Here is a 15,915-nt window from a genome sequence, read left to right as displayed (position 1 = left end):
ACAAAATACATCACAAAGACAGCCATTCCTTAATTTGTACAAAGGCTGAAAAGGTGGTAAGCCTGTAACAGCTATACATACATTTGAGTAAATCATCGTATAAGGTCACATTTGAATTAGAAATATAAAAGTAATCTTGCTATGCCTTAGCATCACCACATTTAGATTGATATTTCTTAAAATCACAAAATAAATTGTAAAGTATTGGGAAACCATTTAAGCACTGCAGTGCAACCTTAGTGCTCACCTTCTACAGGTTTAGTGATTATGCCCGTCACGCCTCCAACAACACCCTAAAACAAACAAGATAATTAAGTTCCTACTTGGAAACAGGAATGATATAGTCCAACTGGGCAATCAGTTGTGTCTCATCCTTCATTTTAAAACTTTATAATGAAGTTCAGTATCTGAAACCCTGTTTGGCTGGGATTTTTTGGTGTTTTGTTTTGGTTTTTTTGGGGGGTTTTTTGGTGGTGGGTTTTTTTTTTTTTTACTGTAAATTTTTAAGAACATTGTAACTGAGGGAAAGAAGAAAGGGGGAAAACCTAAAATAGCTAAAGAAACATTTATGCTGGCAGGAAGGACTAACAAATCTTTTGTACAGTAATCAGTCTTGTAATAATTAAGGCACTATTTCACTTTCACTACAAACAGGAAGCTGCCAGAATTCCCAGTTATGGGTGATACCAAATATTCAAGATAAATTAACATCTAATAACTCTCTGGAAGACTTTAAAGGTCAATCAGTTTAAAGACAGTAAGGCAGACTAAAAACACACTGAGGTAACTTCTGAATTTTCAGCAAGCAGTATCATAAACAACTCCAATAAGTTTATTACTTTTAATTATTTAGAAATATGCTGAGTGTTTTTATTTTGAATGGAAAGTGATAGAATTTATTAGAAGGCTTAATTCGCATTCCCATAATACAGATCTCCCAGTAATTGTTTAGATGTGGTTTGTCTCATACTTAACACTAACTAGAAATAGATGTGATCTTTCAGCAACCAGAAAAGGTTCCTGATTTTAGATTATAAAAAAAATACAGGGGTTGCACAGCTTCTATTTCAGAAAAATCTCTCCAACCTAATGTAGTGTTTACTTTTATACACATTCTACTTGCTTTATGTTCACATTCTTAAGTCAAGAACACCTAGCATTGGGTGCAAAGTAAAATAAGGGCCCAGTTATTTTAATTAGGTAACAAATAGTTACTTATGTTCAACAAATGTGTCAATTTATATAAGTCACAGGAGTAATTGGTGTTACTTTCTACACTCTTCCTTTTCAAGACCCTACCTTCATTGCTCAGGCTGGTCAGAAACATGACCTCAAACACTAAAGCGGATACACTATACTGAGTTTCCTATAAACCGACTGCCTGTTTGTCCTTTCTGTTTAGTTCATGAACTGATAAAGACATCAAACTTGCTTTCATGTAATTTGCAAGCACGGGTTAACAGTTGGCACATCATACCCTCAACTTCAAATTCATACCCGTAACAAGCCCTTTCCTCCTTTAGCCAGGCTGTCACCAAAGTCTTTTGGCTGCCGACCCATTTCCTCTCTCCGTTTCTGCTGAAATTCTTTATCCATAGTAATAGCAGCCAAGCCTTTTCCAACAGAACCAGTGATCCTAGACACCACCCCTGCTGCACCACCTGATGGAACAGGGCAGAAAGCAGAAGTCGCCATTCTTTCACAATTTAACAGCAGACAACACACAAGAAGCCACAAAGTTCATACCAACTTCCCTTCATATTCAGTTTAGATATTACAAATTTACACAGAGTGAATACCACATGTTGTCCATGAGAAGACTTTGGAATCTGGCCTGAAATCCATAAATACAGCAAAAGGTAACTCTTAAATCACTTCAGTACATGTTATATAGCATAGTGGATGGAATTATATTTTCTCTAATTACTGTAACAGCAGCTAGTCTTAAGACCACTTCTCAGGCTTCTCCAGACATTTTAGGATTGTTATAATTATTTTCCTTATTCATCCACAACATGTTACAAATTCAGTTATACATGCAAGGTTTCGCAGTTTGCTTGCTCAGTCTGCAAAACAGACATTTAGATGGTCTCGAGGAAGATAGGTATGGATGAGCTGTATCACAGATACTGGCATCAGTATCTGACAAACTTAAATACTTGTCAAAAAATTACCATGTAGATATTTTAAAAATATAACTTTCCTTTCAAAATAAGAAGAAAAAAATCTAAAAGCAATCCATGGGTTAACCTGATTTATTAAAACAGTAACAATATGATACACACCCACTGTGTGTCCAAGAAGACTTTTAACACCGATTACAAAGCCTTCAGCAAATTCTTCAGGTCCTTGAACAGCACCCTAAAAATTAAGCTTATGATGAATAGCAGAAAACTATACATTTATGCATTTGATTCAAGAAAAACTAGCAATTCCTTTACACTGATGAAAGTAAGGCCATTTGAATATGTTATTTCTTTAAAGTCAACATAAAAAATTACTGCTTTCTTAACTCTTCAGGGTGTAGAGTACAGTCACCACAAAACTACAACACTACCAGTATATTCAATCAGCCTACTATTCATATACAGTTGAAGAATCAGGAAGTCATACCTGGAATGGCTCATAGAAGAAAGCTTCAACTCCCTCAGACAAGCCTCTGATTAAGCCAAATGGATTTCCAAGAACATCCAACCCAAGTACAAGAACATACATCTGTTTCAGGAGCTAAGTAATGAGGGGGGGCAGGGAGCAAAAACAAAAGGAGTGTTACTAGCTGTTGTTACACATAGTTCTATGTTAGAACCCAAGGCTGGTCAATTTTTTCATCTACTACCTAAGGTGTTAGAGTACTCAACTAAGTATTCCTACTAGAATGAAGGCAGGCTTAGGAAAAAGATACAGTATGTGTATGGATAACTATTATAATACTTTGGTGAAGAAAAATGTAAATAAAAAGACCAGAACCAATCACTTAAAATTCTTAAAACACCCTTTCAGGACACTTTTGTATTTACGTTTTCATAATGTGCCACCTGATTCCTACTTCAGTAGCATGAAATAAAAAATTGTTAGCTTTTAGAGATATTCACCTTTTTTTTCCTGTTTTCTGCATTCTGTAAGATACTCAAAATTTTACACAAAGACTTAGCTAAATAAGCTTACTTGTTCACTATAATGTCTAACAACTCTCTTCATCAGTTGGTCTCTCTTGTAGAACTGATACTTAATTTCAAAGAAAGCAAGTCTGAAAGACAAGTAATCACGTTAGTTATAGATACCCTTCCTCCTTCTAGATATTTTTTTTCCTTCAGATAATCCTGAAGCCCTATTCTCTTAAAAAGGAGCCCAAACCCCATCTCCCCTTCATTCCTCCCTTCCTCCAGAGGCTGTATCATTTACACTAGAGTCAAAGTTTACCATGGACCCAATTACTAAATGTATACTAGCTTTAATCAAAATACTTAAAAAAACCCCAAAAACCTGAAAAAAAACTTAAATTAGCTTACTTGAAAATAAGATCATCCACATCTGTTAGAGTAGCTCCAATACTTTTCAACAGCAAATTCAGAGAATGAATGGCGATCATTTCTTCTCCCTTATCTGATGCTTCTCCACCAGAAGCCAGAGACAGACTCAAATGCAACTGTCAAAACAGAATTAGTAAAACAAGACAAATCAAGACAAAAAAGACACATACCAGACAGGTTGTGTGGTACACACGTAAACAAATCAGTGGTGCAACAGTGGTAAGTGTATTTTTACTCACTTTGAGTAATTTCAAACATGCTTGAACTCATAATGGTATTACTTTGATAACATATGTATTTATATTTGCCCTAGAAGTTCAACTTTTATTATACTTACATCTGTAAACTTCTCTGTAAACGATGAGAGAAATAACATGTTAAATAGGTGGAGCTTAATTCCCACTACAAGTTAAATTTTAAATTCTATTTACTTCACTAGTTTCTGTATATTTTTGCAACCAGTCACACTTTTGGGGAAATGCATGAACCTTAGAGACCTGTCTTTAACACTGTAAAATAGGATTGTTTAGTGTTGTTAAGACACATTTTAAAAGAAATACACACGCTCTTCTTAAGGGTGGAAAGGGCAACAGAAAATTATTTTCCTTTTCCCTTGTTCATCACCATAACCAATATTGCTCCCTTCTACTAGCTTAAAAGAGGGTGTAGCAGTTAACCAGTATGATTTCTAGTTTTTTTCTTTCAAAAGGCCACACAGTCATTTTCATGGTCTTCCCACTACCTAGTGGTTTAGAATTTTGAGATGAGACACTGAAGGTGAAAAAAACAGGAGAGAAAAAGAAGCCCCTTCCTGTACTTCACAGGCAGCATGTCTAAACATTTCAAACAAAGATGCAGAAAGAGACTTAAAATTATAACTGTTTCTTGATCAACTTTAACCAGACTAGCTAGAGATGATGTTAAAATATCACAATAGTGTCTTGCTCCTCTAGTATTTTCCCTGTCTTCACATTCTAAGTTAATAAGCACAATCATATTGGAAAAGAAAAAGTCTGAGAATCTATGTGTACCCTAACAGATATCTAGTGAAGTTGAAAAGCGTGCCAGAATTTAATCATTTGTACTGAGTTTTATGTCTGTCTTTTATATGTCCAGTGAAAAGAAAAGGAAAGTAAGTAATTTTCTTCCTCTAAATTCTTATTCATTCTGATAGCCTTAGGGGAGCATTCTGTTGATTCAGTATAATATGTAATTACTGATGATCTTTCTTCCCTTGCTCTGAAAAATCTAACTGGTTCAAGAGAGACATGAAGGCAAGCCCATGAAAGTGTATTTTATTACAATTTATCATACATTTCTTGGATACCTTCAGGCCAGCATTTTATCTAGCTTTTCTCATTATTATACCCATTGACTCTTCCCACCTATCAATGGTTAAGGGTCTGTTTGTACTTATGGGCAACTAAAAGTTTTCCAACAAAGTATTAAGTTCTAGAGAACATTAAAAAATCCCCTTTAGAAAGGCAGCATGAAGACCTCAATTACCCAGAAGGTTGATCTGAGGATGTATTAACCTTAAGGAATTAAGAGATCATTGATATCAAGTGTTTTATTAACCAGAAGTATCTCTATTACTTACCTTAATTGGAGAAATATGGAAATGCTCAAAGAAGCTGAGCATTGACAGGTCTGTTAGGGAAGACTCCATTAGTTCAGTGTTAAGGGCATCCACATCTTGCTGAATTAATTTAGACTGGTTTTATTAAAAGAAAAAATAGAACAGAAGATTTTCGTCAACACCTGTGTAATGTAATTAATGCTATATAAAAATATATGTAAAAGTATACACATAAACAGCAGAAATAATAATCATAGTCAAATGTAATGAAACAGTTAACTAACTAGTTAAATACTCAACACCTCCAAAACTGGAAACAGACTAATGACTTTTGTATACTGGATTATAACTGTAATAATATATTTCTTTAATCCAGGGTTTAAAAATAAAAACAAAAACAAACAAACAAACCCCCCAAAAAACAAAAAAACCCACACACAGCAATTTCTGGGTGACTTTTCCATTTTATGCTATATCACTTGATATTCCCTTAAATTCCTCAATCACTTAAGGTATCACTCCTAAATTAATTTAGAAATATTAATAAAATAACTAACTTCTTGAAGTTCTTTGGGTTTTTGTATTTCCTCACAAAATTAGAATTTTTATATAGTACATCTGAAGATTTCATTTCTAAGAAAAAGAAACTTGTAAGAATGACTCTCCTATGCACACTAGAACCAAACGTGACCTTTCCAAACACTATTCATTTATATGACTTAGAGCCATGAAAATCTGTTCCTTCTGCTCTAAAGACACTGTAGAGCAACAATTAGAAGTCCACTCTGTAAACCCTAACCTCATTTCATCTACCACTTAACACTTTGTAGCCACAGTTGAATCAATTGTCATCAATTAATGAAACATTAAAAGATCAGAAAACAGTAACACACACCCAAATACCAGTTACTCAAACTTGTCAATTAGTAATGCTCACAGCAAATGTTTAACAGTGCTTCACCGAAAATTACCTTACCATGTCCCTTTATTCACTGTTGTCAAATGCAATATTCACCCATTTTGACTGATCTTTTCAGAAAATTGTGACACTGTTACCATAAAGATCCTGCTCTGGCAAAAATCAGTTTCTTTCATACATTACCCTTTGTCTTTCAGCTTCGGGGTCTGTAGATGGAGTGAAAAGTTCACTAAGTGCTCCTAAAAACCCTTGATCAATTTTCAATGCCATTTCCTGGATGAGAACCATGAAGTATCTAAAATAGTAAATACAAACAGTATATACTTGTAGAAGTCTAACTTAAATATCATGTTTACTCTAAACAATTTTTATGTAATGTTGCATATTGAGACTTACAATCTACGATATCAACTGTCTATTGACAGAAGGGCTTGCCAGCCTTAAAAGCTATACACTACTGTAGACTATTCATATCTTAACATTTTCAAAATTTACCTAAAAATATTAACCGTCACCAAATACTTCTTACAGTCATACATTATGATTCCATGTGCTCCATGGATAACATCACCTAAACAACATATTTCTTCCTCTTATCCAACTGCCTCTCTCCACAAGTCGTACTACTGAATATTCATTTTCTTAAAATTCACCATCCTCAAATATTATATCCACACTAGCTGGCTACAGATACTTGCATTAGAAACCATCAGTATAACGTTTCTGTCTCATTTTTAGTACCAAAAAAAAAAAAATCAAGACACACACATATTGACTAAAGAACATACATTTCACAGCAGAACATTAGTGACTGTATGAGCTGTTTCTTGTTAGAGCACCAAACCAACCCAACGCTGTACAGCAAACAGCAACTTTGATACTGTAGTACAGGACGGAAATAATTCTGATTACTGGAGAATTTGCATAACAGTGCCTTCAGGTGGTCAGTCTTTATTTTCTAAAAGTAAGTTTAGTTTAGAATGATGGTTTTTTTGCTGGAGATGTTTAAAAACTCAATCCAAAGTCAAGAGTTGTTTGCGTAGGAGACCATAAACCTTAAAACAAGGTTCACTTCTACAATGTGTTAAATCTCTAAAATTGTATTACAACACACTATTAAACTCACTTGAATTGCAGTACTTTGCTGTATTCGTTGAATCTAGTGATGACGCTGATGTCAATGAAGGGTTTTGGTTCTAAATAGAAAAATAATATCTAAGTATATGTAAAAAAATAAATTGCCAAGTTTCTACTCTCAATGCTGAGTAGATCTGGTATTACTAAAAGCTTTCTCTTACCTGAATCCAAAGCAATCGACTTGGGAGGGGCTACAGGGTGAAATACAACAGGAAACATCGATCCTGGTAATTGATTATCAACCTAAAAAATTATTGCATAAGTACAGGAATATTTTAATGACATGATAATCAAAGACCATTTCCATTTTAGAAGGCTTGGGAAACCTGTTTACAGACTGTGTTCAAGAACATCATTCTTATTTTGGGGGGAAGGAGAAGAAAGGAAGAGGATTATTCTGACATTATTTTGGAATGTTACCTATTTAGCCATCATTATTTTCCTCTAGTACTAAGCTTCTCACTAGTATCTGCTCAAGTGCTCTACTGGTTAATTTAGCAACACTATCAGTACTGACTGGAGTATGCTGATCAGGTGCAAGTGTTGCACATTAAATCACTGTTAGGCTTACGTGCAGATATATTATTGCATACTATTTTTGAGTATTTAAATGTGACTTATCTACTTTCCATGAGACAAGTAGTTTTTGCACTGAATATCTCTGAACCTCTAGATACACTCTCTAGAATAATGTTACATGACTACACAAAATGTGGTGAACAATTTTTGAAAAGGTTGACGTGCTGTTTGTTTTAAAGCACCAAAACACCTCTTTTTAGAAATAAGCTTTCCATCATAGCACCCTCCTTTACATTAACCCAGTTTGGTGGAATTTTTTCCATACTACTTGCAAAGTCCTGGGATGGCAGTTCTGCAGTACTTTTCCATCAATGGAGCATTCACAGCACTTCTGCTACTACAACATAGTGAGCAGAGGACCACACATGTAAGATTTGGAGATACTTCTTCATAAAAATGAATAAACTAAAAGCCTTAAAGTGTCTGTTTAGTTTAGAGAACATGATGAAAGATGGTACCTGTAGCCAATACAACTGAGCCCGTAAGCTTCTTTGGTGAGGCGACTGTTTGAATTCAACCTGAATTCCTGACAGGAAGTTGCGTCGGATGCTACATCTGACTGGGAGACGCATTTCCATTGGAACCTTACTAAAATTCACCTAGAAATATAAGAAAGCAGAGCTAACACAGATTAATTAGAGAAACAATAAATGTTTTGCTAGTAAACAGACTAGCAAATAAAACCACATTTTTCCTTATTTCATGATCACATGGCTACTGAATTACTCAATACAATTATCTGCATGGAAAGTAACAAAAACCACAAGCTAGTCCGATAAGCACATCACATTGCAACTTTAGTTTCCCCAAACGGGAACCCGCATGTCGTCTTAGTAGCTACTTCTTCACAAGTTACATATTACACTGGCATAACTAAAGATATGTACATGCAGCTGAATGCTTTCACAGCTGATGCTTTTACCCTGATCCTGAAACATTTAAGTTCTGAGAAGCAAAAGGAAATTTTTGTGAGTCAAACATAACAACTTACAGATCCAGCTTTTGATACCGTGTACTTTGAATGCACTACTGCACTGTACAAAACCTAAGTATTCATACAGTTTAGTGTATACGTTTTTCAAATGAAAGAATGATACAGAAAATGAGCCTGATAATGGTAGTATAAAATGCCTGTATCTTACATAGCCATTTCAACACATTAAATTTATGCATTGAATAAGGGTATGTATAATTAATGTCTGAAAAAGCTCAGGTAAATGAATTCATTTCAAGAGCCCTTCAACACTACAGGCTCCTTTATCATAACAAGTCATGGAAACTGCAGCTTACTAAGAAGCTAAACCCAAGATTTCTGAAAAGAATTTAAGTTCGTAACTAACATGCAGATACCAAGTAATCTTTTCTACCACACAAAAGCAAAATTCTTTGAGATTCTTACTTCATAAAACAAGTCTGGAAAATACCTCAGTACTGCCTCAGTACTACCTCAATACAAAAATATTCTACTGTAAAAATTGCGAACCCATTCCAAAAAGCAGTTTGCTCTTAGTTTGTGTTTCTCTTAACACAGTATCTACCCTTACTTAGCAAAACAGAAGCCTGTTTTAACTGTTGCACGTGTTCCGATTTTAACACTGAAACCTCAAAACATACCTCTGTATTGCCGTCTAGTTTATGCCAACCGGGAGCTTGGAAAGCACTCTTACAAGCATACTTTTGATAGGCTTGTTCCAACAGGTTTATTTGCTTTTGATTAAATGGTTTCCACTTTTGCCTCTGTTTCAGTTCCCAAACGACACCAGAACTGCAAGACAAATAACAAGGTTAACAACTTAAGGTACTTAAACCGTTCTTATGCATGTAAACCATGTAAAAAGGTATTACCCTCTTTTTTCAGGCTCAAAAAAACCTGTTTAGTATTTAATAGAAGCTAAGAAAGAAGACAGTTAAATCCTATTTATTTAAATTGCACAATAGGAATAAAGGCAGAACTTAAGTTTACTCAAAAAAATTTCACTTATATTAATTTCATTTGAAAGATGTCCCCTTCAACTCAACTGCATTGCTGAAATTATAATATGCTATCAAGTCTTGATTATTCAAAGGAATATTTAGGCATCCATGCATAGTACCTAGTAATTCCTATATAAGAGATTTCTTTTTTATTTTCATTGTTAACAAGAGAAAGTCCAAGACTATGGATTGACAAGTTTATTTCTTGATCAGGTTGCTCCAGCTCCTCTGCTTGTCGTGCTTTAGAAACTAATGCAACATCATCTGTGAAAAGTAGCACTCGTTGACGTCCATCCAGGAAAGACACCCAGTGTATTTGAGTATTTGCATTGTAAGGAAATTGGCCACATTCATCCTGTATTATGAAATAAAAAAAAAAAGAATGTATATAATATGTGTATTACAGGAGTAAATTCATGACGTTGCTGTATGTTTATAAGAAAGTAAGTTTACTGGCACACGTACAAACCAGAACTCAGTACTTTTTTGTTTGTTCAGTTTACTGCATCATACTGATTTGGTGGCATCCTGTATCCCAACACTAGAAAGAAGTTGGCAGTTGTTTTTGGGGTTCTTTTCATTTTGAAAAGCAGGCATTCCAGCAATATTTGTGTATGAGAATAATATTGGAAATTATTAGGAAACAAAGGCCTTCATAGCAAAAGACAAGACTTAGAATCAGAGGTGATGGGGGAAGAAGGTATTAAATCATATACCATGAAACAGTAAAACCTGGCACTGATTAAGATCTCTGCTCTTCCAATGCAGATATCCCTTATTTGCTAATTTGTGAGGCAAAACTGGGATAGTTAAAGCCCTTTTCTCAGAAGCCCAAAATAATCATGAATGTAACTGTAATTACATACTAAGGAAATCAGTTTTGAAATAAAACATTTTTAAATGTAAAAAATTTGACCCAAGACAGCGCTTACACAGAAAAGCACGCTGTAACTGGTTGTCATAGTTCAGCTATGAGAAACTAAATCCATTCCCAATGTAACTGAAACACAAACCTGCTCTCCTGTTTAGGTAATAATACTTCAATTTTTCGTATCTTAACTCTGTGCCTAACCAACAGAAAAACCAAGCCACCTCTGAAGAATTCAGAGTTTAGTAAAAGGTGCAAGAGTGCTGCTATTTAGAGACAGACACATAGGACTTTATTTAGCCTACGTTTCAGTTAAGTGAGAAAAATCTTCCATCAATGCTTGCTTCTCCATTCTTTAACAAAATACTTGCCCAGTCTTACCTAAATTTACCTCTGCTTCTAGTTTCTCTCTCTCCCCAACGCATTTTCCACCCTGATCATTGTCTTTTTTACCCCCACTTCACACATTTTCCTATTTTAATATTGCATGAGTTACAAGTGCTGAAATAGCTCTTAGTAAGCAACTCAGAATTTTCTGCTCCATGCAAGCATTTCCCATAGGAAGCGAGAGTCGCAACAGTCCATTCTTTAGGGAGATAGTTAAGGCAAATGCAGCACTGCTAGAAAATTGGTGAATTATTCATCCTCTGTACTATTTAGATACATCCACAGCTCATATACTTTATCCTTCTTCTTTCATATCCAACAAAATCACGGAGACAATGCAGGTTGGAATTTGTGTCCAGTCCTCCAATTATATTTATCTAAACATCTAAAACCTTGTCACTTGAAAGTAGCCTCAAAAGTCTCCTACAGGATAAGACAGATGCAAAGTTACTCAAGAAGCTTTCTCCCAGATAATTTTAATCTTGTTATAGTCCTAGATTGGCTCAGCATTTACCTTTCGGTAATTTCAGCATTACCCTTTTAAAGTTTACCTTAAGTAGGTCGTGTTCACCAAAATTTTGGGAGTAGCCCCAAGTCAATTTTCTTGTTTTAGTTGGATCTGTCCATGCAAACAGGCATACTTGCTTTGGTTTCAATTCCATTTCCTCTTGTAATCCACTACGGATTAAAAGAAAAGGAGTAAAATGACAGCATTCACTGGTTAAGACCACTGATTGAAGTGATGCAAGCAGATCACAGTGCTATATATTCCACCCCTCAAGCCTCCTGGGGTGAGGCATGAAGGGCCTAGGCCATCCACTCCAAACAAGGCCAGCTGTAGCTAGGCTCTTTGTGAGCTAAGATCTGTACTTCCACTTTATTCTTTCCACTTTCTCAAACTATGAAGACTGCTTAAGAGTAGACAAAATACTTCATTAAAAGGATATGATTTTTAAAAAAGGGTATTTTGTATTTTTCAAGGTACCATAATGGTACAAGAGAACAATTTTTTTCACAAAGGATAGCCCCTGGTTAAACAACTAATGGTGAATGGTTTCTTTCACATACCTCTGTTTATACCTGAGCGAGTCCCATGAAGTATGGTTAACAATAAGAACTGGAGCGGCTCCCTCATGGTAATCTGAGAAGCTTATGAGAGTAGAATGCTCAGAAATATTCACATCTACCAGTAAGCCCCCATTCTGGAGAGAACGTTAGACAGAAAGGTCAGTATTTGTTCTAGGCATAAATTCAGGTTAGAACAGACTAAATTGTTATTTTTAGATCAGTCTTTCACTAGCCTCTTACAAACGAAAAAAGGAAGTGTGCTCTATGTTATCTAGTAATGGTAAACTCAAACACATTGGTCACTGGCTTAAGACAGACAGCAGTAGCATCCACAAACCATTTGTTTATTCTATTAGTCAAATAATAACATTAAGAATTACTTTATTTGGCTAAGTTCAGTAAAAAGTATAGGCAAGCATCCCCTTCACTTTCTGTTACAAAACTTAAAGTTATGTTTAAAAACTGCGATTTCCTGCATGCTCCTTACAAATCTGAAAGGCTAGTCTAGACAAATGAACTAAAGTTTTTAAAGGTATGACAAATATAGCAACAGTGTATTAACAAACTGATCACTGAGCAGGAAAGTTCTGCTGATTAAACCTCTAAACCAGTCACTTTAAGTCTTTCTTCTAATGGCTTCCAATTTGCAAATTATTTTTGAGATATGTACAGCACAATTTTTCTCATTTGCTTATACAAAGGAGGTACCTCATGCTTTCCCTTTTGGATAGTCTCTTCAGATAGCTTTCTAGAAAGCTTGTCTAGCAAGATAAATTGTCATTTTTGCTATGCTATAAGGTCTGGAGGAGAGGTGGGAGGGGACATATCTACCTTTGAAAAAGATGATCTTACAGATTCTCTAGCTCATGTCAAAGGTATGTGAAAAGTTATGTTTAGCACTCTACACAGCAGTAGTAAAACCTCACTATATACGGGACCTGAAAGGATTCTCTTGCAAAGCTGAGCCATCTACTATCTTAGAACAGTGAAGAAAAAACCCCACTATTCTAATTAAGTGCATCAACAGAACACCAGATCATGACATCTTGTTCCAAAAACTTTTTTTTTTAAACTGCTTCAGCAAACTTGGACAGCTAGATTATCCTCACAGTCACTTTTGTTTCAGCTAATTATGATAAGCATTATCTCCAAAGACTTGTCTGAACATGCTACATTTATATACACTGTGGCAACTGAGGCACGGACTCTCCATGAAGTCCAGAAGGAAAAAAGAGACTTTATTGTTACAATGGTACATACTTATGCTCTCAGATGCTGCCAGTAAAGCTCTTACTTCATAGTTAACAAATCAGCAATTAGACAGCTATCAACCTTTTCTCCTATCAGCATAAGACCACTCCAGCACGCGCTGTGCAGACCAATCACCTTCTTTTTCACACGCTATTCTCGCGGTAGTAACTTCTCACAGTTCAGTACTTTTCCACAGTTTAGTGTTGCAGCTGTCTGTTGTTTTTCCCTGCCACCTTGGCACAACTCAGCAGTTTCTTATCTTTCTCCCAAGGCCTGTTTTTCATCAAAGCCTAGCTATTTCTCTGTGCAAGGCTGACAGGCCAATGTCTCCCACAATACACGTTCCCTAATGCTAGGCTAGGGTGAGTTCTGAAATAATTAAGATTCTACTAATTGAATCATAAATTATTTTAGCCATGTACTGTGTCTCCAACATGTATTAGCTTATCAAGAACAAAAAATACATTCTATTTTAGGATAACTATTTAAACAAACTGAAGGCACCTAAGAAATACTCTCTGCAAAAGAACAGGTGTTAGAGGTGTAGAATACCATATTTAATAGCAATAGAGCTGTTCAGCTTCCTATCAGCTTGTCAAATCTAAGTCAACTTGACCACACAGCTATGACAACATTAACAACATTGCAAACTTGTTTCACAACCTTTTTTATGCAACAGAAGTGCAGTGCACCAACACCTTACGCACAAGGTTTCAATCTTGACTATCTTGGGGAGTCAAGCTTTCCTAAGTTCAATACCATAAGGCTAAAATGGAGTACTAAGAACAGGCCACACAAAGTCATACTCACCAATTCTTCCAGCCTCAGCAGAGTACCATTATCCTGGTCATTAAACAGGAATGGTTTGGATAAGCTTTCATAGCCAACTACTCTTACACAAAGTTGACCAGATGAGTTTTCAGGCCAAAACGGCAGACACTGTAAAACAGGAAACATGCATGACTTCAACAGTTCATGTATGTTCAATACAGTAAGCCAGCAGTAAAACAGTCTTGTGTGACTAAAACTATTTCAAATACCTTAGTTCTTACCCCAGTAACTACTGATGAACATCTCCTCTACATTTAGTAAATTATCGAAGCTGAAGGACTTGATTAATTTACCAACGTATACAACCTGTGCTGTTCAAGTTGCCCTGACATGTGAAGTATCCACATCATGCCATCAGAAGTGACAGAGCTTCTGTAGGCAAACTGCTTTTTCCTTAAGTGACAGCTAGAGACTAGTTATTTGTCTACAATAACATCCAAAGGGAAAAACCGGAAACATTACCTCTGAAGATGAGATATAATTCCATTTATTAGTTGGAAAAGAGCCATTCGGACCAATTTCTCCAACTTCTAGTTCCAGAGAAGATTTGTTTGCTATTGTGTAGAATGGAGTGAAGGTAACTATCCTGGTAAGGTTAAAACTGCTCATTTTGATGCTAACTCCAACCTGTTGAACAAGGACAATTTGAGCAAACAATCAACAAGCTTAAGAGAAAAGTCAGGATGGAAAAAAAGAAAATCCATCATTACTGTAATTAGAAAGGCTAGCACACAACACTCCTGTTCTGAACACCTGTAATAAAAGAACCAAACAGCATTCAGTAAAATCAGTGAACTATGCAACCCAATTATCACAATGGTAAAGAGACAGATTTCGCTGCATCATTTTGTAGCTGTAGTGTTTGTGGGGAAAATCCATCAGGAATCCCTCTACAGTAAATCAAGACAACCCAAAATTATTGCATCACCAGAGATCAGTTAAAGAGTGTATGGAAACACAACTCTCCACATATCTGCATATTATTATAAAGTGTATTCTTTATTCTGCTTAGCTGTGGAAGTGTAGTCTTACACAAGACTGCTGAGTGAAGATCTAAACATTCGCAAGCAACTATGAATTTTGAATGTGAACTATCTCCACTATGTGAGTTCACCATCATATTTCTGAATGTTTTCGTACTACGCATTTGTTATATAAACCACATGTTTACGAATTACACTGAAACTTCTGTTGGTGAAACTACTTGTTACCAGGTGCAGACCTGAATAGCTGGGGCGTGACAATTATTAATCTAGATGTTAAATATTTCCATAATTTAAAAGTAGCATAAGTAGTGAAACAAAGGCCTTAAGGAGAAAAAGCATTCAAGCCAAAAGAACCCCCAGAGAGCTTCACAAAACACAGAAACCTATCTTACCAGATAGTCCATGTTATTAGCTGAACACTTGACACATCCGTAGCTTCCTACAGTATCAAGGGAAAAGCTACTGGACCACGTACTAGTTGAAATACATAACTGGATCTACATACAGAAAAGAACAACATGGAAAGTACTTCAATAAATTAATTCTCATTTTATAGTTCATGCATTATGAAATGCAATTATATCACATGTAGCAGTATAAAGATGACATTAAGTGCTTTTAAAACCTTCTGTAAGTTAAGCTTAAGCATGCAGTACCACTACTCATACTCTGATTTATTAGCCTGTGCCTGAGTTCTGGGAAAGATGTTACAGTAAAAGGTAACAAAACACATGACTTCTCATTGACTCTAATGTTCATGACAGCACACATGTAGATTGGGGAAATACAAGCTACAGTTTTGTGGT

The 15,915-nt window shown here is 35.6% G+C and overlaps 1 protein-coding gene across 5 annotated transcripts in view; it reads right to left on the bottom strand.

Annotated features, from left to right (window-relative positions):
• Positions 1-15,915, bottom strand: part of VPS13C (vacuolar protein sorting 13 homolog C) — a 97,693-nt gene that overhangs the window by 15,362 nt on the left and 66,416 nt on the right. For all 5 annotated transcript variants that reach the window (XM_074837637.1, XM_074837638.1, XM_074837639.1 and 2 more), the window contains 18 exons: positions 15,502-15,606; positions 14,586-14,750; positions 14,103-14,231; positions 12,042-12,175; positions 11,525-11,651; positions 9,838-10,073; positions 9,359-9,509; positions 8,203-8,343; positions 7,327-7,408; positions 7,155-7,224; positions 6,212-6,323; positions 5,131-5,244; positions 3,510-3,646; positions 3,166-3,247; positions 2,614-2,727; positions 2,286-2,361; positions 1,498-1,661; positions 248-293 (listed from right to left, as the gene is read on the bottom strand). In XM_074837637.1, coding sequence (XP_074693738.1) covers positions 248-293; positions 1,498-1,661; positions 2,286-2,361; positions 2,614-2,727; positions 3,166-3,247; positions 3,510-3,646; positions 5,131-5,244; positions 6,212-6,323; positions 7,155-7,224; positions 7,327-7,408; positions 8,203-8,343; positions 9,359-9,509; positions 9,838-10,073; positions 11,525-11,651; positions 12,042-12,175; positions 14,103-14,231; positions 14,586-14,750; positions 15,502-15,606 — 2,185 coding nt within the window. The remainder of the gene's footprint in view (positions 1-247; positions 294-1,497; positions 1,662-2,285; positions 2,362-2,613; positions 2,728-3,165; positions 3,248-3,509; positions 3,647-5,130; positions 5,245-6,211; positions 6,324-7,154; positions 7,225-7,326; positions 7,409-8,202; positions 8,344-9,358; positions 9,510-9,837; positions 10,074-11,524; positions 11,652-12,041; positions 12,176-14,102; positions 14,232-14,585; positions 14,751-15,501; positions 15,607-15,915) is intronic.

This window comes from Strix aluco, chromosome 12 (genome assembly GCF_031877795.1).
Source record: "Strix aluco isolate bStrAlu1 chromosome 12, bStrAlu1.hap1, whole genome shotgun sequence".
NCBI lineage: Eukaryota > Metazoa > Chordata > Aves > Strigiformes > Strigidae > Strix > Strix aluco.
The sequence above is the reverse complement of the archived record's forward strand: the minus strand, read 5'-3'. Positions and strand labels throughout refer to the sequence as shown.